Raw genomic sequence first — 21,543 nt, forward strand, 5'->3', positions numbered from 1 at the left:
CACAGTCTGCCACAAACATTTCAGTGAAATTCTTTTCTCCTTTTAAAGAATTTCTAATGCAAATTTTCTTTCAATAGATTGAATAAGAATTGTTAAGGGGAAAAAAAACCTTAAGAACACTGATACTAATTTCAAGCTATGTCTGCCGTGGTGCAATCCAATATTCCAAGCAAATGAGAAAAGATGGAATTAATTGGATTCCTAATATTGTAATGAGAACTTGCTTAATACCAGTGTTTCTCTTAAGTGTAGTATCTTTTTTTAAAAAAAATCTTCCTGTTCTTCCTGAATGTTGATTGTTTCAAAAAAATAAAATAAAATAAAAATTAACCTACCTCTGTATTATGTCCTTCACTTATTTATTTGGCATAATAAAGTTCTCAACTTACAACAATTCATCTAGCAACCCTATGACGTTACAACGGCACTGAAAAACAATGATTTATTTCCAGTCCTCACACTTATGACCTTTGCAGCATCCCCATGGTCACATAATCACAATTTACGCCCTTGCAACTAGCAAGCATTTACAATAACATTTACAACTCCTGCTGTGTTTCTTTTCATGATAGTGCTGAGAACTTACTAAGGTAGCACCTGGGTCCTTGTTCTGTTATTCCTTTCAAACAGCAGCCAAAGGATCAAACTCTGCATACTGTATTAAAGCAGGACTCTCCAAAGTTGGCAACTTTAAGACTTGTGGACTTCAATGCCCAGAATTCCCCAGCCAGCCAGGGGGGTTGAAGTACACATGTCTTAAAGTTGCCAACTTTGGAGACCCTTGTATTAAAGTATGATTGAGACATATGTAGTTGGCGGTGTTCGTACGCCATGCTAAACCAAAACCAAAGAAAGTCTGTTACGGTATACGCGAGACACTCAAATTAGAACCTCAGCTCCATTCCCTGTCCTTGGTTGATTCCATTCCATTCCTCAACACGTACTCCTAGTTGCCCTCAAAAGCTGATGTAGCATTGATGAAGAAATCTAAGTTCCTTCTTCCAGCAGGTCCTACTCTACAATCTGCTTGGTTCAGTTCACACCTTGGCATTCTTTTTGCCATTCTTTGCTGAAGGAAAAAAAAAGCTGAAAACATTGGTTTTTAAATACAGGTAGTCCTCAACTCAATTTCATGGAGGGCCGCATCAGCATTGCGGTTGCTCTCAGGGGGCCGGGTGGGTGTGGCCTGGGTGGGCGTGGCCTACTGGGTGGGCGTGGCTAGAGTGCGTATGGCCTACTGGGTGGGCGTGGCCAGCTCTACATTGTTCGCCTCAAGGGTGCCTATGGGGGCCTGGGCAGGAGTGGGAGAGATCTGAGGGTCTCTGGCAGGAGGAGGAGGGTCTCTGGGCCAGGGCCAAGGCAGTGGGGGCTGTTCCCTCACTGTTTCCAGGATGGCTTCGCGGGCCGCATGAAACCACTTTGCGGGCCGGATCCGGCCCCTGGGTCTTGTGTTTGACATGTCTGTTGTAGGGTTTCCTGACTGAGCAGGGCATTGGACTAGATGATTTCCAAGGTCCCTTCAAATTATTATTATTATTATTATTATTATTATTATTATTATTATTATTATTATTATTATTGTTGTTGTTGTTGTTGTTGTTGTTGTTGTTTGTTGTTGTTGTCATTATTATTATTATTATTATTATTATTATTATTATTATTATTATTATTATTATTATTATTATTATTATATAGCATCTTCTCTTTTTTCCATCTCTCCCTTCCCACCTGAAGGCCACAGTTGAGGTAGGCCTTATATGGTGATCATTTTGTGTTAGGTATGTGTAATGGTGGATACCGTATATACTTTCTTTTGAGAGCAGACAACAGAATTTCATTTTTAATGTGGGCCAGTGTGCTCAAAATTCAGAAGCTCAGCAACTGGTTTGTATTTATGACGGTGGCCGTGTCCCAAAGTCACGTGATCCCCCCCTTTTTTTTGCAACCTTCCAACGAGCAAAGCCAATGGGGAAGCCAGATTCACTTAACAACCGTCTGATTGACTTAACTCCTGGAGTGATTTACTTAACAACAGTGGCAAGAAAGATTGTAAAATGAGGCAAAACTCAACAAATGTCTCCCTGAACAAGAGAAATGTTGGACTCTGTTGTGGCCATAAGCCAAGGACTTCCTGTGCGCTGAGTAGTACCTAGTCATTTTAGCCTCCAATGATTTCTAAAAAAAACCCCAAAAAAGAACCAGCCTGGATCTTCAGTATTTATCCTATTAATTTACTTTTTATCTCAAGACTCACTTGATATTTACCCTAAGATCAATGATGTTATGCCTTATTGTGGTTTAAGAGCTTATGCTGTAAAAGTGGGTGATAAAAGCAGGTGACAATATTTCTGACCTTAAATGTTAATCCAGTTGTAATACTTTGCAAGTCATCACAATGGGTGTATATTTATACCTAGGCTACAAAGCTCACACCCAGAATTTGCCACTTTCTAATTCAGTTCCAAACACTTTTTGTTTCCCCTGTGAAAGACTAATCTGGAAGTTGCGAATGAAGCAATGGATTTTTTTTTGGAAGATGTTAGATCTCAGACAGTTGCTTAACTGTACCATTACAAGTCAGAAATAAAACCAGATATTGGAAGACCAAGCAAATCAATGCAGGCAATGAAGTGTGGATAGACAAGGAGGTAAGGAAGAGGTCTATAGAGAGTCTCAATCATCCAGGTCATGGTTATCCCAAAGTTCAGCTGGAGAGGTTTCTTGGATGAGAAATGAAACATTTTTAAAGAATAAAAGAATAACAGAGTTGGAAGGGATTTCAGAGGTCTTCTAGTCCAACCCACTGCTCCAGCAGTATACCAGGGGTAGACAACCTTGGCTCTTTTATGACTCATGGACTCATGGACTCATGGACTTCAACTCCCAGAATTCCTGAGCCAGCCATGCCCCCTACCCTATACCATTCCAAACAAATGGTTGTTCAGTCTCTTCTTAAAAACATCCAGTGTTAGAGCACCCACAACTTCTGGGGGCAAGTCATTCCACTGGTTAATTGTTCTCACTGTCAGGAAATTCCTCCTCGGTTCTAGGTTGCTTCTCTCCTTGATAAGTTTCCATCCGTTGCTTCTTGTCCTGCCTTCAGAGGCTTTGGAGAAGAGCTTGACTCCCTCTTCTTTGGGGCAACCCCTGAGATACTGGAACACTGCTATTATGTCACCCCTAGTCCTTCCTTTCATTAAACTGCTCAATTCCTGCAACCATTCTTTGTAAGTTTTAGACTCCAGTCCACTAATCATCTTTGTTGCTTCTCTCTTCATTCTTTTTAGAATCTCAACATCTTTTTGATATTGTGGCAACCAAAACTGGATGCAATGTGTGGTCTTACCATTATAAGTGCTACTAAAACCAACAAACACCAAGAAAGTCCAGTTGTTTTTGGGAAAAGCCACTTTGGGACAAGCAGTGGAGATAAGAGCTAGCAATGGATCAAAGGTGAATAAATCAAGTCTCCACAAACCCAACTGCTTTTAAGGAAAACTGGCACAATTCTTTCTGAAGGTTTCTGTCTTCCCCACTCACACACCCCGTGGCAACTAAAGAGAACAACACCTGGAATGTAGTGCACTGCCAAATCTTTTCTTTCTGAGCGTTAACAACTTCTCCAATTATAAATACAACATAAAGAAGTTTCTTTAGCTCAGGTGTAAATGCTTCCTGCCTTTCTTCTATTAACCGTCAGCCTCCTATTTACAATATGAAAACTTGATTATAGGCTATATAAGCCAACCTCTTTGTCTGCTTGGCTTCCTGCCCTCTTTATGTCACCGATAAAGTGGGTTATAAAATGAAGAATAGAAACAGAAATAAGTGATGTCTTGGCACAACCTGCAAGGAAGGCTTGAGATGGTTGGAGGGATATATACATAGCCTCAGAATGCTCTCCTTTTCTTCCCTTTCACTCACACCCCAAATCCAGGATGGCAAAGATTTTTTTTATATATAAGTCATCACAATGGCTGCATATTTACATGAGGGCTACAGAAGGCAAACCCAGATTTTGCCATCTTCCAAATTAGCTCCAACCGCATCCGTTCCCCCCCCCCCCATTATCTGGAAGTCTAATGTGAAAGTTGTTCTGGAGCAATGTTTTTTTTTAGGATGCTGTTAGATCTCAGACAGTAAAAATTGTACCCTTGTAAGCCAGGATTAAAACAAAACAAGATAATGAAAGGCCAGGCAAATCAATTCACTCAAGTGTATCGCTCTCTTTTTCTTCCCTTTCGCTTCTACCCCAATCCATGATGGTAAAGAAAATCTTTCAACTTAATTTCTCTTATTAAAAATCGAAGGAATTTGCTCCTGGCCTGTACACGCTTCAGAACACCTGTCAGAAACTAGAGTGAAGGGTACGCATCTACAAAGGTGCAGCAGTTGTGTTGTTGATGTACAAACGGGTAGAAATGGCTCCTTTAGGGAAGAGTAACTCCCGTAACTACACAGCCTGCTTTTGCTTATCACACAGAAAGTGTTTCTTTTCCGGATGGACCTATTCGTGGCACAGAAATAACCTCCGTCCCTACTTTTTGTGTGTGTTTTAAAGGTCCTTGGCTGGCATTGGCAAGCAAGTGTTGCAAAAATTACAACTTGGCTTCAGGCGCAGGCCTGGCGATCAGCTCCTCTTTATGAGCCTTTATTGTTATTACCACCTCTTTCCTTTTATATTCCTGCCAAAATAGTCACATTAATCTCTCTCACTCCCTGAAGGCAAAACATGGGTAATTGGATTTATATGGGTTAGAAATTTGCTAGATTTAAGGAGGATGAGGAAAGAGAGTTAATATATACACAAATAAATAAATAAATTGGAGAAGGAAGGGGGAAGAGAAAAGGAACGGCTTGCTCTGGCTTCTGGAGCTGGGAAAACAACACTCGGCTGGCTTAAACACTCGTAAATCTTAGCTATACCACAGTCCTCTTTCTGTTTTTTCTTCCCTCTGGGCATGTTGTGGTTGTTGATTACTTGAGCCTGATTTAAGAACTCAGTCTTCCAGGGAAAGCTGAATTTTGACTCATTTGGGATTTTGGAATCCTCCCCATCCCCTCTCTTTTTCGTCCTCAGCCTTTTCCCTTCCCTTCTGGGAAAAACATGGTGTCATTGACTGCACACAACTTGCATCTGGCAGGGAGGGAGTAGCTCCCTTGGAAGCTTCAGCCTTGGGGAGTAGCACCATTAAGATGCCTTGGTGGCGGATTGAATGCCAGACTTCTAGGTTCCTTGCCTAGAGTTAAGTTTAGCTTGGATAACAAAATGATCTTGCCTGGGGCAGCTTGTATTCCTTTCAAAATCAAAACCGGCCACCATGGGCCTGGAGAACTTTTCTCCATTTCTCTGTGTGGGAATCAATCATCACTCTTTCTTCATCCTTCTCTGGATAAGAAAGCATGCATCTCTTTCTTTCATCTATTCCTCCTTCCCTATCTCCCTCCCTCTCTCTCTCTCTCTCTCTCTCTCTCTCTCTCTCTCTCTCTCTCTCGCTCGCTCGCTTGCTTTCTCTTTGAGTTTTTTACTCCTGGTTGCTGTCTGGAGTTTTCTTGGGAAGGCTTTCCAGATGTTTTTCCCCTTGAGTTCCTTCCTAGGGCTGAAACAAAGTGTCTGGCCCAAGGTCATCCAGCTGGCTTCAGCCTAGCATAGGACTAGAACTCCCAGTCTCCCAGCTGAATGCCTCAATACTACACCATGTTGGCTAACTTATGAATACCCTTGCTTTCCTTATTATTGCTAGATCCCAGAGGGAGGGAGGGAGAGGAGAGGGGAAGGGGAAGGGGAAGCAAAGGGAAGGGGAAAGGGAGCTAGAATATAACTCAGTTGCAGAAGGACATCGGAACAATGAAAACATGCTCTGAAATGCCATTAAGCATGAGTAGGCCATATTAATTCTAGCCTTGAGTGCCAACTCTGTCTACCCAATGATCTATAAAGTGCTATGAACACTCCGGTTTGCAGCTCCAGTGCCTCTCTTGCTCGTTCGTCTTAGGCCAGGGTGAAGCCACACTAGCAACGTCACACAATCGTTTGGAAACTGGTGTCACAAAGGGATCAGACCCACCACTTCTGGTCCCTCTCCCCACCAATCAATATCTCTGCTTTTGCAGTAAGATTAGCGGGCACATAATTATAACGATCGGGAGCAGGCAAGACAAGTTAAATACCATCTCCCTTGGGGAAAAAAATATACATTATTATGCCAGCCGGGAAGACCCAAAATGCCACTACCTGCGGCTCTAATTTTGCTGGATTTTTTTTTTCTTTTCCCAGTTACACCTCCAAGAGAGAAGGAAAGAGAGATGTACCTTCCGAGCCAGCAGGTATATATTTAGCTGCTTTGTGATTTTATTTTGGGTTGGGGAGGAGGTTAGGCTGAAGCATGATAGCAGCACCAAGAAGAGGGCTGTGCTAATGTGTCCTTTGCTAATCCCTGCACTTTTAGCATTCATACACAATGGGAAGTTGCTCAACTCCCCTTTCCCAGCTAAGATTTAATGGCAGGAAGAAAAAAAATTGCAGCGGTAATAACATGTTAGCTCAGCCCCATACTTCGCAATCAGGGAACTCTGTGGGCAGGAGGGTATTAGGACTGTCACTTTCCAGAGGGGGAAAGTGAGGCCCTGAAGGGAAGGCACCGATTTCTGTTCAGGCGTACACACTCGCACAGACGTGCACGGACACCCTTAAATGCACCCAGCGCTCAAGGCTTTACAACGCCAAGGTTGCCAAAAACGAGCGCTGTTGTTTAGTTTCTCTACTTTCATTACACATTTCCAAAACAGGGGTGGGGGAGGCAGTGTGGGGGGAGGGTAGTACCAGGATTGGAAATAGCTTCCAACTCCCCATTGTGGCAGTGCCAGAGCCCCATTTAATTAAAAAAAAATGGCAGTGCATTTCAGAAAATAGTTTTTTTAAAAAAAAGTGTAAAAACTGCAGTTTGTCCATGCAGCAAGATTGGACACATTAAAAAGAAAAAGACAAAAAAACCCAAGAAAACTCATGTAATCCCAGATTAAGTTGTGATGTAGCTTTACTCAGTTTGCACGACAGATAGTCCCTGAGTTACGACCACAGTTGGGATCAGAATTTCCACCGTTAAGCAAAAGCGGTTGTTAAATAAGACAAGCCTGATTTTACAATTTCTTTTGCCACAAAACTGCAGCACTGCAGTTCTTCACCTGGGTGTTAAACTAATCCACTTTCCCCATTGACTCTGCTTGTTCAGCTGAGGAATTCTGGGAGTTGAAGTCCACCTCTCTTAAAATAACCAAGGTTGAGAAATATTGGCATAGACATGGGGTGGGCAACTATGTGTCCTTTATGACTTGTGGACTTCAACTCCCAGAATTCTTGAGCCAGCATGGCTAGCTCAGGAATTCTGGGAGCTGAAGTCCACAGGTCGTAAAGGAGACATAGTCGCTCACCCCCTTATATAGACCATGGATAGACTAATTAAAATAAATGAAATAAATCAGAATATTCAGCTACTTCCCCAATTCATTTTTGGGAGAAATTTGAGACAATGCCTAAGTTTTCTGAGCCTTGCCCGAATTCACTTGTTCACAGCACTCCTTTGTAATGTGTGGTGTTGGCATGTGTGTGTGTGTGTGTGTGTGTGTGTTTGTGTGCTTATAAGGAAAGGAGAAAAATGTTTAAATGCCCAGCGTCTATCACGAAAAACTGCCAAAATTCCAAACAGAACCAAGATTGGTTTATAAAACTGGGTAGGTGGGAGGGAAAGAAGGATGGATGAGGGAAAGGGAATTGTATGCTGGGTAGACCAGCCATTCATCAGCCTGGCATGATAAAGGCTTATATAATGACAGCTGTTTTGGATTGTCAACAATTTATGGCTTTATTTAAGAAGTAAATATATCATTTTGAAGGGTTCAGAAAAGTTTTTGGGAACAAACTTAAATACGGTCCATGGGAAGGCTTGAAGATTTCTGTTGCCTGAATCCATGGAAGTCTGGCTCATTCTGGGTAATTTTTCATTCTTTCAATCTTTGTACCGAGTTCTCTGGAAACTGATTTGGCCAACTTGAATGCATTCAATCAAGGATGTTACCCAAAACACCATACAAAACAAAACAGCCTGAAATCTCATTGCCCGGCTTCTAATTCTGCCGTTTCCACTGTCATTCTAACTGCGTACTACCATCGTTTCAGAGCAAAATTGGGATCTATTGGTAATTTGCATAGCCACTTTAAACAGTAGATATGCAAATTACCAATAGACTAGTAACTGTTTTAGTAAGGCTGTTGTCGGAGATTACCAATTCCACCTAATTCAAGAATCTAATCTGTATGCCATATTCTTTTATTGTGCAGGTAATCCTCAACATACGAAGACAGCTGGGACCAGAATTTCTGTTGCTATGCAAGGAGGTTATCTGAGTTTTAGCATCTTTTTTTGCCACGGATGGTAAACAAATTGCTGTAGTTCTTAAGTGAATCGTGTTGTTGTTAAATGAATCTAGCTTTCCTCATTGACTTTACAGAATAACAGAGTAGGAAGGGACCTTGGAGGTCTTCTAGTCCAACCCTCTGATCAGGGAGGAAATCCTATACCATTTCAGACAAATATCTGTTCAGTCTCCTCTTAAAATCTTCCAATGTTGGAGCATTCACCATTTCTGGAGGCAGGTTGTCCCACTGGTTAATTGTTCTAACTATCAGGAAGTTTCTCCTTAGTTCTAGGTTGCTTCTCTCCTTGATTAAATCTGTTGCTTCTTGTCCTGCCTTGAGGTGCTTTGGAGAATAGCTTGACTCACTCTTCTTTGTCGCAGCCCCTGAGATATTGGAACACTGCTATCATGTCACCCCAGTCCTTCTTTTCATTAAACTAAAAAAGGTAAAGGTAAAGGTTCCCCCGCACATGCGTGCTAGTTGTTTCCGACTCTAGGGGCCGGTGCTCATCTCCGTTTCAAAGCCGAAGAGCCAGCGCTTGTCAGAGGACGTCTCCGTGGTCATGTGGCCGGCATGACTAGACGCCAAAGGCGCACGGAACGCTGTTAGCTTCCCACCGTAGTGGTCCCTATTTTTCTACTTGCATTTTTGCATGCTTTCAAACTGCTAGGTTGGCAAAAGCTGGGACGAGTAACAGGCACTCACTCTGTTACACGGCACTCGGGATTCGACTCGCCAAACTGCCGACCTTCTGATCGACAAGCTCAGCATCCTAACCCACTGATCCACCGCATCCCTTTCATTAAACTAGACAGGCCCAATTCCAGCAACCGTTCTTTATATGTTTTAACCTCCAGTCCCCTAATCATCTTGATTGCTCTTCTCTTTGCTTGTTGGAATCCAGGAAAGGTCAAAATGGGAATCATGTGACCCCAGGACACTGCAAGTATTGTAAATGCATGTTGATTGCCAAGTGCCCAAATTTTGATCATAAGACTGTGATGGTTGTAAGTGCAAGGACCGGTTGTCAATCACTTTTTTCAGTGTTGTTGTAACTTCAGACTGTCATTAAATGAGTGGTTGTAATGATGCCTGATCTTCCATGGTTTTAAGGGATAAGGAAGTATTTTGCTTTCAGCAGGGAGAGAACCAATGTTGTAGCCAAGTCCGTTATTTTGCTCAGTGCAATTGCAAAATTACCTAGCAATGTACAGAACGAAAAACTGAATGCTACCTTGCACTTCAAAAGTTTTTTTCTCCTTGGAAATTGACTTTGTAGAAAAACCTGGGAGGAACGTCACACACCGGGACCAAGATCCCTTTTAATAACTCCGGCTTAACCGTTTTAATAAGTCCTCCACAAACGGTGAAAATGGGAACACTGATTTATCCAGGACATTTATCAGAAAATGGGATCTATCTGTGGTTAATTGAGAACGTTGAAGCTCGTACAATTAAGGAATAAAGCTTCCTTACCAAAGCATATTGCAAAAGTCTGCTGGCGTTTTTTTTAATTGTTATTATTATCTTCCTTAGAACTTTTTTTAATCTGAGGAAGATCTCCAGAGAACATTTTTAGGCAATTCTGAGATCAGGGCAGTATTTGGGGGGGGGGGGGGTACAAACCCAGAGACCCATTCCTCGGAATGAAGAAAAGTGTGGCAAAATCTGTGAGGTTGTGCACCTTACTGGGGGAAAGGGATGGATTTTATCTCCCAGAATTCCCCAGCCAGACGACCCATCGCTCAGAATTCTGGGAGACGAACTCTATCCAGCTGATGGCATCTGGGACAGAATGGTGGAATTAGGGTTAGGGTTCCCTTAAATCCATTGCATTCAGATCAAACCCATAAGACCATTGCACAAAGCTATATATAACTCTAAAGCTGATTTGAACGTTCACGTGGGATGGATATCAGTCTACAAAATCTTGGTTCCACAGCTCACCCTCTCCAGACTATAGTTCAGCAATACAGGGAGTCCTCAACTTCTGAGCCCAAATTTTTCATTGCTAAGCGAAACAGTGAATTTTGCCCCATTTTTACAACCTTACTGGCCACAACTGTTAAAGGAAATCACTGCGGTTATTAAGTTGCAGACATGGTTGCTAAGTGGCTTCCCCCGTTGACTTTGCTTGTCAAAAGGTTGCAAAAGGGGATCACGTGACCCTGGGATGCTGCAACTGTCATAAATGTGAGTCAGTTGCCGAGCATCTGAATTTTGAACACACAATCCTGGGGATGGTTGTAAGTGTGAAAAACGGTCGTAAGTCCCTTTTTTTTAGTGCTGCTTTAACTTCCAACAGTCACTCAATGGATTGTCAAGGTCTACTGCAGGTACAAAATCCTGGTTGCGCAGCTCAACTTTTCTATACTTTAGTTCAGCAATAGGTTACATGCAGATGGTCTTCTTGTGTCAGATTCAGAGGAGGGAAAAGATTTGATCGGATGCTGAAAGGGCCACCACGTCCAGTCAAGAAGCATCAGTTAACTGACCTTGGCTGACCTTGAAACCCTAAGGAAATTTGGTTCTGTTCAACTCTTGGCTAGGAGACCATCAGAAGACTGCAAGGCTCTAGGCTACACTACAAGTTGAACAAAACAAATAATAAGGAAGCAGTGGCAAGATGCACCAGGAATTGACCTCATTTAAAAAGGAACTTTCCCTTTTTTTACTTTATGTCTCCATAAATTTGACAGAGGGTGTGTGTGTGTGTGTGCCATGCCTTCTGAGACAGCCAGTTCAAATGAGGAAGAAGCACCTACTATGGTTACAGCCATGCAAGTCTCACAACAGAGAAGTTAAGGAGAGAAGGTGTTGATTGGAGAAACGAGGCAGAATAAGATCTACAATTGTGAGCCTCCCAATCTGGACCAAGGGAAGGCTTACACCTTTTTAATGAGGTGCAAATTTTCACACAATAAACACCTACTGGTTCCAAGAGATATAACATTGTTCTCCCTGACTCGTGCAATTATTTCTGAATTATAAGGGGTGATACACATTGATCGGGCAGCACCTCAAAATATCATTATTATTTTTAATTTTCACTTCTGTAGAATTATATTTTAAGAAAAGAGACCCAGAAGACAACGGCGGTCCTGATAAAAAAGCAGCTTAATAAAATATTTCATGGAAATTATTTAAAGCATGCACGTGGGCACCCACAGACTTCATTGACATGTGGAAATTCAACAGTTGCTGAATTCTGCCTATTAGTGAATATCTGAACAATTCCAATTAGTACATGTGCGTGTGTAAACACACTCATACACTTGGTTACTATGTCATCTTCTTGCATATCTTCTGTGGTTGGTTTAATTATAGCAATGCCTTTTTGCTTTACGTATACCAGCACATTTAGAACCTCGCTAGAAAGTTTAAAAAGGGGGGGGAGAAACCCCAAACCAATGAGTGAGACCCATTATCCACAACACAATGTCACACATCTTCGCACAACAAGAGTAAACTTGCTGCTGGGTGGGAAATGGAGATGTGCAAGTACAGGCATGAATTGTTGTTTTGTTTGTTTTTGCAGCACACTACCATATAGGCCAATTCATGCTCATTCATACATCTGGTGTAAAACATGACTGACAAAGCTTTCATTTCTTCATTCCCTGGAGAGCGGGCTGATCCAGACACATTCTGATAAGGTGTCTGAACTGAAGGTGAGTGAGCCCATAGTATGCCCATAGTAGGCAGACTTACTTCCTCTCTTTCCTCATGTCTTCATTGAGTAAGGAGGATCAAATAGTCAGAGGTGTGAATTGATCCTTCATATGATTATTCTGGCTAGTGGGGTCCAGGAGAAGGACCTTCTCTGCCATTGCACCTGCCCTCCGGAAAATCCCCCCCCCCCAGTGTAAGGTGAGTCCCAACCCTCCTGATCTTTCATAAGAGCCTAAAGATCTTTCTCTGCCAGTTAGCTTGGAGCCCCAATGGCAAAATATCACAGTGGGTGTGGTTGACTGACTAACAACAGATCCCACTTCCCCCACTGCACCATACGCCTGCCCTCCCCATCTCTAATTGGATCATAATGTTTGCTTATATTAACTTATTTACATGTTTAATGTATAAGTTTATTTAACTTTTATGATTGCAAGCTGTCCAGAGTTACCATCTGCTAAAATGGGCAGCCAATAAATTTTATGAATGAATGAATGAATGAATGAATGAATGAATGAATGAATGAATGAATGAATGAATGAATATCCTTCATACAATGATGGTGTGCTTGGAAATTGCCAGCCAGGCTGGAAGGAGGGATCAAGTGGGGCCCTATCTTGGAGTCATTGCACAGCCACGTGTGGCTCATTACACATTGTGTGATACAAAATTATTTCAGCCCTACCAACTCATACAAGCTTCGTTTGTACCTCACCTAGATACTTCAAAGGTTGCTGAACATTATATTTTATCCTTGGACTTTGAGGAACTAGGATCGAAAGAGTACTGACACTTTTGAGATTTGGGGTCAGAGAAGATTCCTACGAATACCTTGGGCTACCAAAACAAGAAACCAATGGATCACAGAAAAAATCAATTCTCTCTCCTGGCACCAATGATCAGGTTCAAATAATCCAACTTCGGATACATTATGCAACAACCCAGTTCTCTGGAGAAGGTTGTGATGCTGGGGAAATGTGGAAAGGAAGAGAAGGAGAGGAAGACCAACAGATGAACAGACTGTTACAGTGATGATGGGGACACCGTTGGAAAAGTTGAAGGACCACAAAGGATTGTCATGGAGAAAATCTATGTGGTTGTTAAGAGTTGGCACTAACTTGATGACATGTAATCAATATTTTATTCTAATGCATCTCATACTGTATCACACAAATCATTTTATCTTCTATTACTTGAGCTCCAATCCCTCCCTCTAGCCCCTCCCCTCCCACTACCTCTAGTGTAGACTTCAGTTTCCAATTCCTCATCTAACCCATCAATTCTGTTTTAAGTGTGTCAACTCCTCAGCTATTCCCAAGCAACTCAGTTGCCTGAACTCAAGAATCAGCAAGTAGATTTGGAAAGATAACTCGGCTAACAGATTTGGCAAGACAAAGCCCCAGGATTTTTTGGCAGCCAGTTATCATGGAAAGCAATCAAAGAGCCAAGCCAGATGTAATGGCTGAATGCACAGAGAGTGCAAAAGGAGGGCAGGCAATGCAGAGGTGGAGAGTGGAATGAGGAGAGGAGACTAAAAATAAATGCTGAGGATAAGAGGCAGTGAATGCTTGCAAAGTAGAGATAAGGCATCAGCGCAGGAGCATAATCAGGGAATTGGGAGAGATTTAGAAGAGAAGGCATTGGCACCACTTCTTTTCAACTGCCTATCAGAAAGTAGCAATGTTATAAAACAGTTCCACTGAAGGAAGGGGATGCAGTGGCACAGTGGCTTGGTGACACTGGAACTGCCAGCCAGAAATGCCCTGTACTTGGGTGGTTCAAGACCAGCTCCCATGAGAAAAGGTGAGCTGAGGATAGAGGTTCGTTCTCTGAGCTTGTGAGTTGTTTTCCGAATGTTTCGTTACATCTCCAGTGGAATTTAGGGGATGTCAGTGTCACCCTGGTAACAAAACATTTGGAAACCAACCCACAAGGTCAGAGAATGAACCTCTACCCTCATCCTACACCCGAGCTACAGATGTTCATCGCTCCCCAGCTCCTGCCCGCCCAAAAGTTTGAAAGCGTGCAATACTGCAAGTAGATAAACGGGTACCACTTTGGTGGGGAAAACCTAGCTGTTTTCACGTGAGCAGAGAACAGACCTGGATGGATGAACGGCATCACGACAAGAGGTAAGGTGAGGTGAGACCGGTGGAAGAGTCAGCAACCTGAGCGCCGCTAGTTAATTGGCATAAAACTAGTTTGTCCCCTGTGGTGCTCCAAAGCTAAACACGCAAGGGCCAAACAAAATGAACTAGCAGTCTAGGCTGTGAGGACTGCATTGTGTGTCCAGCACGTGTAGATTTCCCTGATATTGTATGCCATATGCTAAATAAATAATAATCAACTGAAGGAATAACAGCTTCCATCTGGAAAAATCAGAAGAAGCGAGGAGAAAGCAACATTTTCATTCCTCCTTCTACATGCCTGTGTCTCAGCTGCAGTTTGCAGTTGCATGCCTTCATTCCAAGATATGGGAAAAGACCATCTGCAAATGAAAATAAAATATCACAGTTGGCCATCTGCTGGCAAAAAACTAAGACTGCAGGTCTAAGACCATCCAGGTGATGTGTGCCTTCAAAATTCTGGAGCCGCAAAAAGAAAACAAAAGTGCTATGGGTCCCAACAACCTTGTTTCTGAGCTGGTGAGGAGAAAAAATATGATTTGTTTGGTTCTGTAGGAAGAAGTCATAATGAATCAGTTGTAGATAATGTCATGTTTTTCTTTCATTCTAGCAATGGTAATTTGCTTGTAGAATTCTTGTGCTGTTTACAACAGGGGTTACTTTAGTGAGAAGCTGCAAGGGATAGGGCCTGGCACACTACCATAGTAGGACTTTGCAGAAGCTGTTTAAGCTTCTTTTTTCAACCTTAACTACATGAGAGGCTGAAGGCCACTTCAATGCTGGGAGATATTCTGAAAATATCTTTTAAAAGTGGCCACTGATCCATTAGCAGTTCACAAACCTTTTCTTTTTAATTGTGCTTCTTTTTCCTGAAAAGAGTGCTCAGAAGGGTCCTAATGCAATGGGTTGGATGCTGGGTTTTATTCCTCACCTATAGGATAACAGAATAACAGAGTTGGAAGGGACCTTGGAGGTCTTCTAGTCCAACCCCCTGCTCAGGCAGGAACCCTATACCATTTCAGACAAATGGCTGACCAGTCTCTTCTTTAAAAACCTCCATATCCACAACTTCTGGAGGCAAAGCCATTCCACTAATTAATTGTTCTAACTGTCAGGAAATTTCCCCTTAGTCCTGGGTTGCTTCTCTCCTTGATTAGTTTCTATCCGTTGCTTCTTGTCCTGCCTTCAGGTGCTTTGGAGAATAGCTTGACTCCCTCTTCTTTGGGGCAGCCCCTGAGATATTGGAACACTGCTATCATGTCACCCCTCGTCCTTCTCTTCATTAAACCAGACAGACAATTCCAGCAACCGTTCCTTATATGTTTTAGCCTCCAGTCCCCCAATCATCTTTGTTGCTCTTCTCTGTACTCTTTCTAGAGTCTCAACATCTTTTTTACATCGTGGTGACCAAAACTGTATGCAGCATCCCAAGTGTGGCCTTACCAAGGCCTTGTAAAGTGGTATTAACACTTCATGTGATCTTGATTCTATCCCTCTATTAATACAGCCTAGAACTGCATTGGTTTTTAAGCCAGTCCTAAACTGCATTATAATCTTTTAAGTAAGATCCCTCTTTTTTTCCTACATGTGTACAACCCACATATCCTCAGACAATGACTTCATAAGCATCAACTAAGCACAGGTGCAATTGTTCAGTGTTGCCTCAGCCATTTACAAGCCATTGTTTCTAAGTCACCATTTTAGGATTTAGTGAATTGACGGAAGCCCGCCAGTCGCAGTTTACTCAATAAAACCACAGTTTGGCATCTATTTAAACCCAGGCACTTTGCAAAGAAGTGCTGAGCTATTCTTACAGTAATCCTGATAATAGACAGTGGCTGCATGTTGCATACTGAAGGGGGAGACGGGTGGAACTCCACCCCCCCACCACACACTTCCAGAGCAGCAACATGAACATGAAAAAAAAAGAAAAAAAAGAAAGCCCCAATTGCTGTAACTGTTCAAAAGTACTCAAAACTACTCAGAAAGCGATGGTTTGTACACGGGGCTGCTCTACATTTCAAAGCGCCTCTTCTGAAGATTTGCACAGCCTTACTGAATAAAGCAAGCAGACGATTCTTCTTTTCAAGGTATTGAGGGCTTTCTTCTAGAGCTTCATGCAAATGGATTTTCTTGTGTCTCTCAACAGGTTCCGCATGATTTTGAGGCAAGACTAAAATGTGTTTGGCAGAAATAACAGATATCATTTGTGTGTAAGCTAGAAGTCATGGTGTCTCCAGCAAACCACGTTAGCCCTCATTTCTGTTCTCTCTTTCTCTTTCTCCCTCTTTCCCTCCCTCTCTCTCTCTCTCTCTCTCTCTCTCTCTCTCTCTCTCTCACACACACACACACACACACACACAGATGGACACAGACAATGACAGTCAAACCCATATCATCTGTCTCCAGCTTAAATGGCCAGCTTGTTAATAGCTGCTTTCTACATAACTGAAAAATCAATGGACGAAACAGTTATTTTAGAGAGAGAATGAACTGCAGTTCAGTTCTCAACTTCACACAAACCCGCCATGTTTGGACTACCCATCTCTCTCTCTTTCTCTCATTTTTTTTCCCTCTCCATCTGCCCTGGATTCACAACTTAATCATCTTCCTATCGGTAGGGTAAGAAAGGAATAGTTAGTACCAGACTGCTGGAAGAGGCCAAGGAGAAGGTGGCTCCCCCATGAATAGGTGTGTGTGATTTGTCTGCCTACCCCAATGGGTCTCTCTGTCCAAGAAGCAAAAAAGGGGGAGATAAATGATGAGCTAGCAGCTGGGAGGACCAACAATCAGGCCATTGAGAAACTGAATGAGGCCTCCCAACGGCACTCTGTCCTTTCCAGGGGACGGCCTATGTTCCAAAATGTGCATCCATTTAAGAACCTCCAATGGCCATCTCCAAAATGTGTGTCCCCTTCCACAGGTTCAAACACTTTGTTCCTTCAACACATTCAACCTGCGTGCAGAATTAACCCCCCCCTTGGGGGTGGGGGTGGGGTTAGACAATACATTAAGCTTGACCATTTCCACCGGTAGCCATACAATGCACTGGGTAAGCCATGTGGTTGCATTCCCAACCACTTCTCAACTATGTGTAGACACCCAAATCAGAAGATTCTCTCTAACTGAGGAACTGAACTTCAATTCACTGAATTAATTCCTCTTTCAGATGCTCCCAAACTCATCCTGTTTCATTCTGGTACAAGGGCTAGAGTAGACTATCCATCCCGTTGCTCATCTAGATGATGATGAGTCCAGCCATTGCTCCTTGCAAGCTGGTGCGTGCCCTTCGGGGTCTTCTCAAAGCAAGACTCTCCCCATCTTTTCCTTTGCACAAATCCCATACCTGTAGATTCGCTCAGGGAAGGCAAAGAGAAATCCGGCTGCATTTTTGATCCCACCCAACCACCCACCACGCACCAAAATAAGGCATCTGTTTATGAGCCGGTTTACAACTCTTTCTCAGCCAAGGAGTGCAAAATAAGCTCTCTCTCTCTCTCTCTCTCTCTCTGTGTGTGTGTGTGTGGTGTGTGTGAGAGAGAGAGAGAGAGAGAGAAAGAGAGAGAGAGAGAGAGAGAGAGAGAGAGAGAGAGAGAGAGAATGAATAACCCTATCAGAATTCACCAAGGCTGCCCCAGAGTCAGAGACTGATTTGATATTAACAGATCGGTCCAGAAAATATAAAGCGATCGATGCAATCTTGGGAGAGACATCAAAAGTCCCAGAAACCAGTTAGAACCAGAGGCAGGAATTGGGGAGCAGGGAGAGGGGAGAAGAATAGCACATGCGATGCAGACCTGCCCCTTATTTTCTCACCCATGGGTTCACAAATACTACACCCCCCACCCAAGACAACATCCATGCCCCAGCTGGCACTCAAGCCATCTCCAGTACTTCTTTTAAAGGTGTCCATCCTGCAAGTTGGCACAAACTCAGCTATCCAATTGCCCGGCACCCCCCTCCTTTTAAAACGCAGAAGGAAAGGCCTCACTCTTCCCTTCCCTCTCCCCAGCACTCTTGCCATGAGTTCCACAATCATATTCCTTTGCAAGCACCAACAGCATCTTAAACGGACCACGCCAGTCTTGAAAATGCTCTTCCAAAGCCCCCACCTGCACCCCGAGGCAATGTCTTTGCATCCTCCCAGAATTTGCCTCTCCAACCAGGCAAGCAAGCAAACTCCTGGCTGGGTACCAGATCACAACTCCCTGGGTGGGCAGTGCCAGCCACGAGCAGGAGCTCCAGCAGGCTCCTTTCCCACTAATCCCCACCCGCTGGTAACCGATTTGCCCCCCCCCCCCAGGGGGAAACGCATCCCACACCCCCATAGCAAGAGACACCCCCCCCCCGCCCGGCAGTCAGCAAGAGTAGCCCAAAGCGATTTGCTCCTACCTGAGGGTGGCGCTCTCTCCTTGCTTGACCGTCACGTTGTCCATGGCCTTGGGGAAGGTGGCCTCTCCGCTGCGCACCGGCACTCCTGCGGGCACAAGGAAGAGCAGCCTCAGACACACGCCCACCAGGCACACCGCCAGGGCAGGACCAAGCCCCCCCGCGAGCCCCATCCTGGGATGCGGAGGACGTCCCCTCCAGGCTAAGATAGACTGCGCCGGGAGCTGGAGGGGGCGGAGGCGAGGCTGAGGGAGAGGATGCGGCGGCGGCAGCGAGCGGGCAGCAAGCGGAGCCCGAGGCGCTTCTGCGGATGGACGGTTAGCGGGGCGCCCCGGGGGAAATCCAGCTCCGGAGACTCGGGGAGCCCAGCAGCGGCTCGAGGTATCTCCCCGGAGAGGGCGCGGATGGCGAGGCCGGCCGTCCCCGGCTAGCGGGAAGCTCCGGGCTCTCCTTCTCGGTCCGGGTTCCGAAGCCGGGCTAAGTGGCTGCGCGGCTCCGGCCGCCAAACTTTCTCTGCGCCGCCGCCGAGGAAGCAGGCAGGCAGGCAGGCAGGAGGAGGAGGCGGGCGAGGCGAGGCGCAGAGTGCCCGCCGCGGGGCGCTTGGGGAAGCGGAGCGCCCGTCGGAGCCGAGGAGAACGGGAGGCGGCCGGCTGCGGCTCTCGGCCCCTGCGCGCTCGCTCGCTCGCCAAGTCGCCCAGCCGAGCGGCCGAAGGAGCCCCGACGCCGCCCTCGCTCGCCTCAGTCCTCAGCCGTCCGGGCTTCTCCGGCTCGGCTGGCAAGGCTGCCGCCGACCGCCGCCGCCGCCGCCGCCACCGGGCGGCTCAAGGCAGGAGGCGGGCGAGCGGGCGAGGCGGGCGAGGCGGGCGGGAGGCTGCCGCTGCCGCCGCTGCTCCTTCTGGCCTCCCCGCGCCTCTCGCCCCGCTCGCCGGGCGCCTCCTCTCCGCCCGTCCCTCCCGCGCGCGCCCCCCGACGGGTTGTCATGGCAGCGTCTCCATCGCCGACCAGGGCCGAGGGCTCCTCGGGGCGGCCCGCGGACACCGGGCCGGGCTCCGCACACGCAGCGCCCCGCGCCAAGCACCCGGCCGGGCGGCGGGAGAGCAGGAGGCGGCGGCGGCGGCGGCGCGCGCTCCTGCCCTCCCTCCGCGCGCCTTAACCCTCCCGGCGCCGCGCTTGGGGGACTCGGACGGGAGGCTGGAGCCCGCGGGAGACGGCGGCGGACCACTGCTGCCTCCGCCCAGGGGAAGGGAGCGAGGAAGCCACCCACCCAGCTCCCGACACACACACACAGACACACACAGACACACACACACACAAACACAGAGACCACGAGAGCGATCCCCCGGCCGGATCTGGAGCTGCGACGCTCAGGCAAGCTCCTCTTTCAGGACTCCGGCGTGGGGAGGGAAGGGAAGGGAAGGGAAGGAAGGGAGAAAGAAAAGAGAGAGGAAGGAAGGAAGGAAGAAGGGAAGGAAGGAAGGAAGAAGTGGGGAAGGAAGGAAGAAAGGAAGGGAGGGAGGGAGGGGAGGGAGGGGAAGGAAGGGAGAAAGGAAAGAAAGAAAGAAAGGAAGGAAGGAAGGAAAGAAAGAAAGAAAGAAAGAAAGAAAGAAAGAAAGAAAGAAAGAAAAGAAAGAAAGAAAGAAAGAAAGAAAGAAAGAAAGAAAGAAAGAAAGAAAGAAGAAGGGTGGGTGGGTGTTTGCAGGCTTCCGAGTGTCACAGGACACTTTGCATCCATGCTCAAAGGATGTACTGGGAAGGTTGCTGAGGACTTGTCCTTGTCTCCTGGTGCCACCATTCCCACCCTCCTCTCCAGCCAGCAGGAGAATTTTGGGTCAGGAGATTGAGTTCTTCTGCATTTGGGGGTAGGATGGTGGGCTGGGGAACTGGATGAACTGGATGAACCCAATATCCCATTCACCCACTTATTCACTTTTCTGGACTTCTGCTCCAGATATCATGGTGTGGAATGGAGATGGTCATGGTGGATGAAAGGAGTGGGCAAAGAAAGAGAGAGGGCACCAGATTGGGGAAGTTCTACAGGATAGAATTGTAGAGTTACGAAGGATAGAGTTAGAAGGCATACAGAAACCTCTGGAACTTCTTCCAGACGGGTGAATCTAGGTCATAGCAATAGCATTTAAGCTTAGATACCACTCCATAGACCTTTTAAAGCACTCTCTGGGTAGTTTACAATATAAGTGTTATTTGCATAATTGCCCTCAACAATCTGGGTCCTCATTTTACCCACCTCAGAAGGATGGAAGGCTGAGTCAACCTTGAGTTGGTCAGGATCAAACTCCAGGTTGCAGGCAGAATTTGCCTACAATACTGTATTTTAACCACTGCACCACAAGGGCTCATTAAACATTGCAACCGAAGCACTGACATTACCTACTTTGCTAATGAAACATCTGCAAGAATGCAACCAAGCTCAGAGAGCATTAAGTACCCTGATATGATAAGAATCTCCCATTTAAGCTCAACTTCTGGTGATTACATAAAAACCTGGCCTTCTTCAAGTTTGTTATTTCAACTTCCTTCCATTCCAGCTGTTCAGCCCTATGATTTCCTGCTGAATTTTTCCTTCAAGTAGTAACCAAGCCTGATCTTGCTTAGTTTTCTAAGTTCAGATATGGTCATTTCGGATGGTTCCACCTGCTGAGACACGGGAGGAACATTAATGAACACTCTACTCAGCCTGGACTTTCAGACCTTCCAAATAATAAAAAAGAGCCATGTATTTTACTGACAACCTCAGCAAAATTTAATAAAGGGGCATTACTGGATGATTCAAGATTAAGGCATCAGGGAAAACCTAAAGAAAAACAGGGATTCCTTGTGTTGGTTAAATATATGCAAATGATTTGCAAAGCCAGGGTTTCCCCTTCTTGAGGCTAGGGTAAATTTCTTGGCTGAATACCAATTCTGTCCAGCAAAGCTTCA

General features: G+C 45.2%; 1 protein-coding gene across 1 annotated transcript in view; it reads right to left on the reverse strand.

The window, feature by feature from the left end:
• The window catches only part of LOC310643926 (opioid-binding protein/cell adhesion molecule homolog), a gene marked incomplete at its 5' end in the record, with an annotated part of 549,587 nt that overhangs the window by 257,510 nt on the left and 270,534 nt on the right, over positions 1 to 21,543 (reverse strand). The window contains one exon of the mRNA XM_083368625.1: positions 18,607 to 18,691. Coding sequence (XP_083224751.1) covers positions 18,607 to 18,691 — 85 coding nt within the window. The remainder of the gene's footprint in view (positions 1 to 18,606; positions 18,692 to 21,543) is intronic.

This window comes from Vipera ursinii (assembly GCF_947247035.1).
Source record: "Vipera ursinii genome assembly, chromosome: 8".
In the NCBI taxonomy this organism is placed as follows: Eukaryota; Metazoa; Chordata; class Lepidosauria; order Squamata; family Viperidae; genus Vipera; species Vipera ursinii.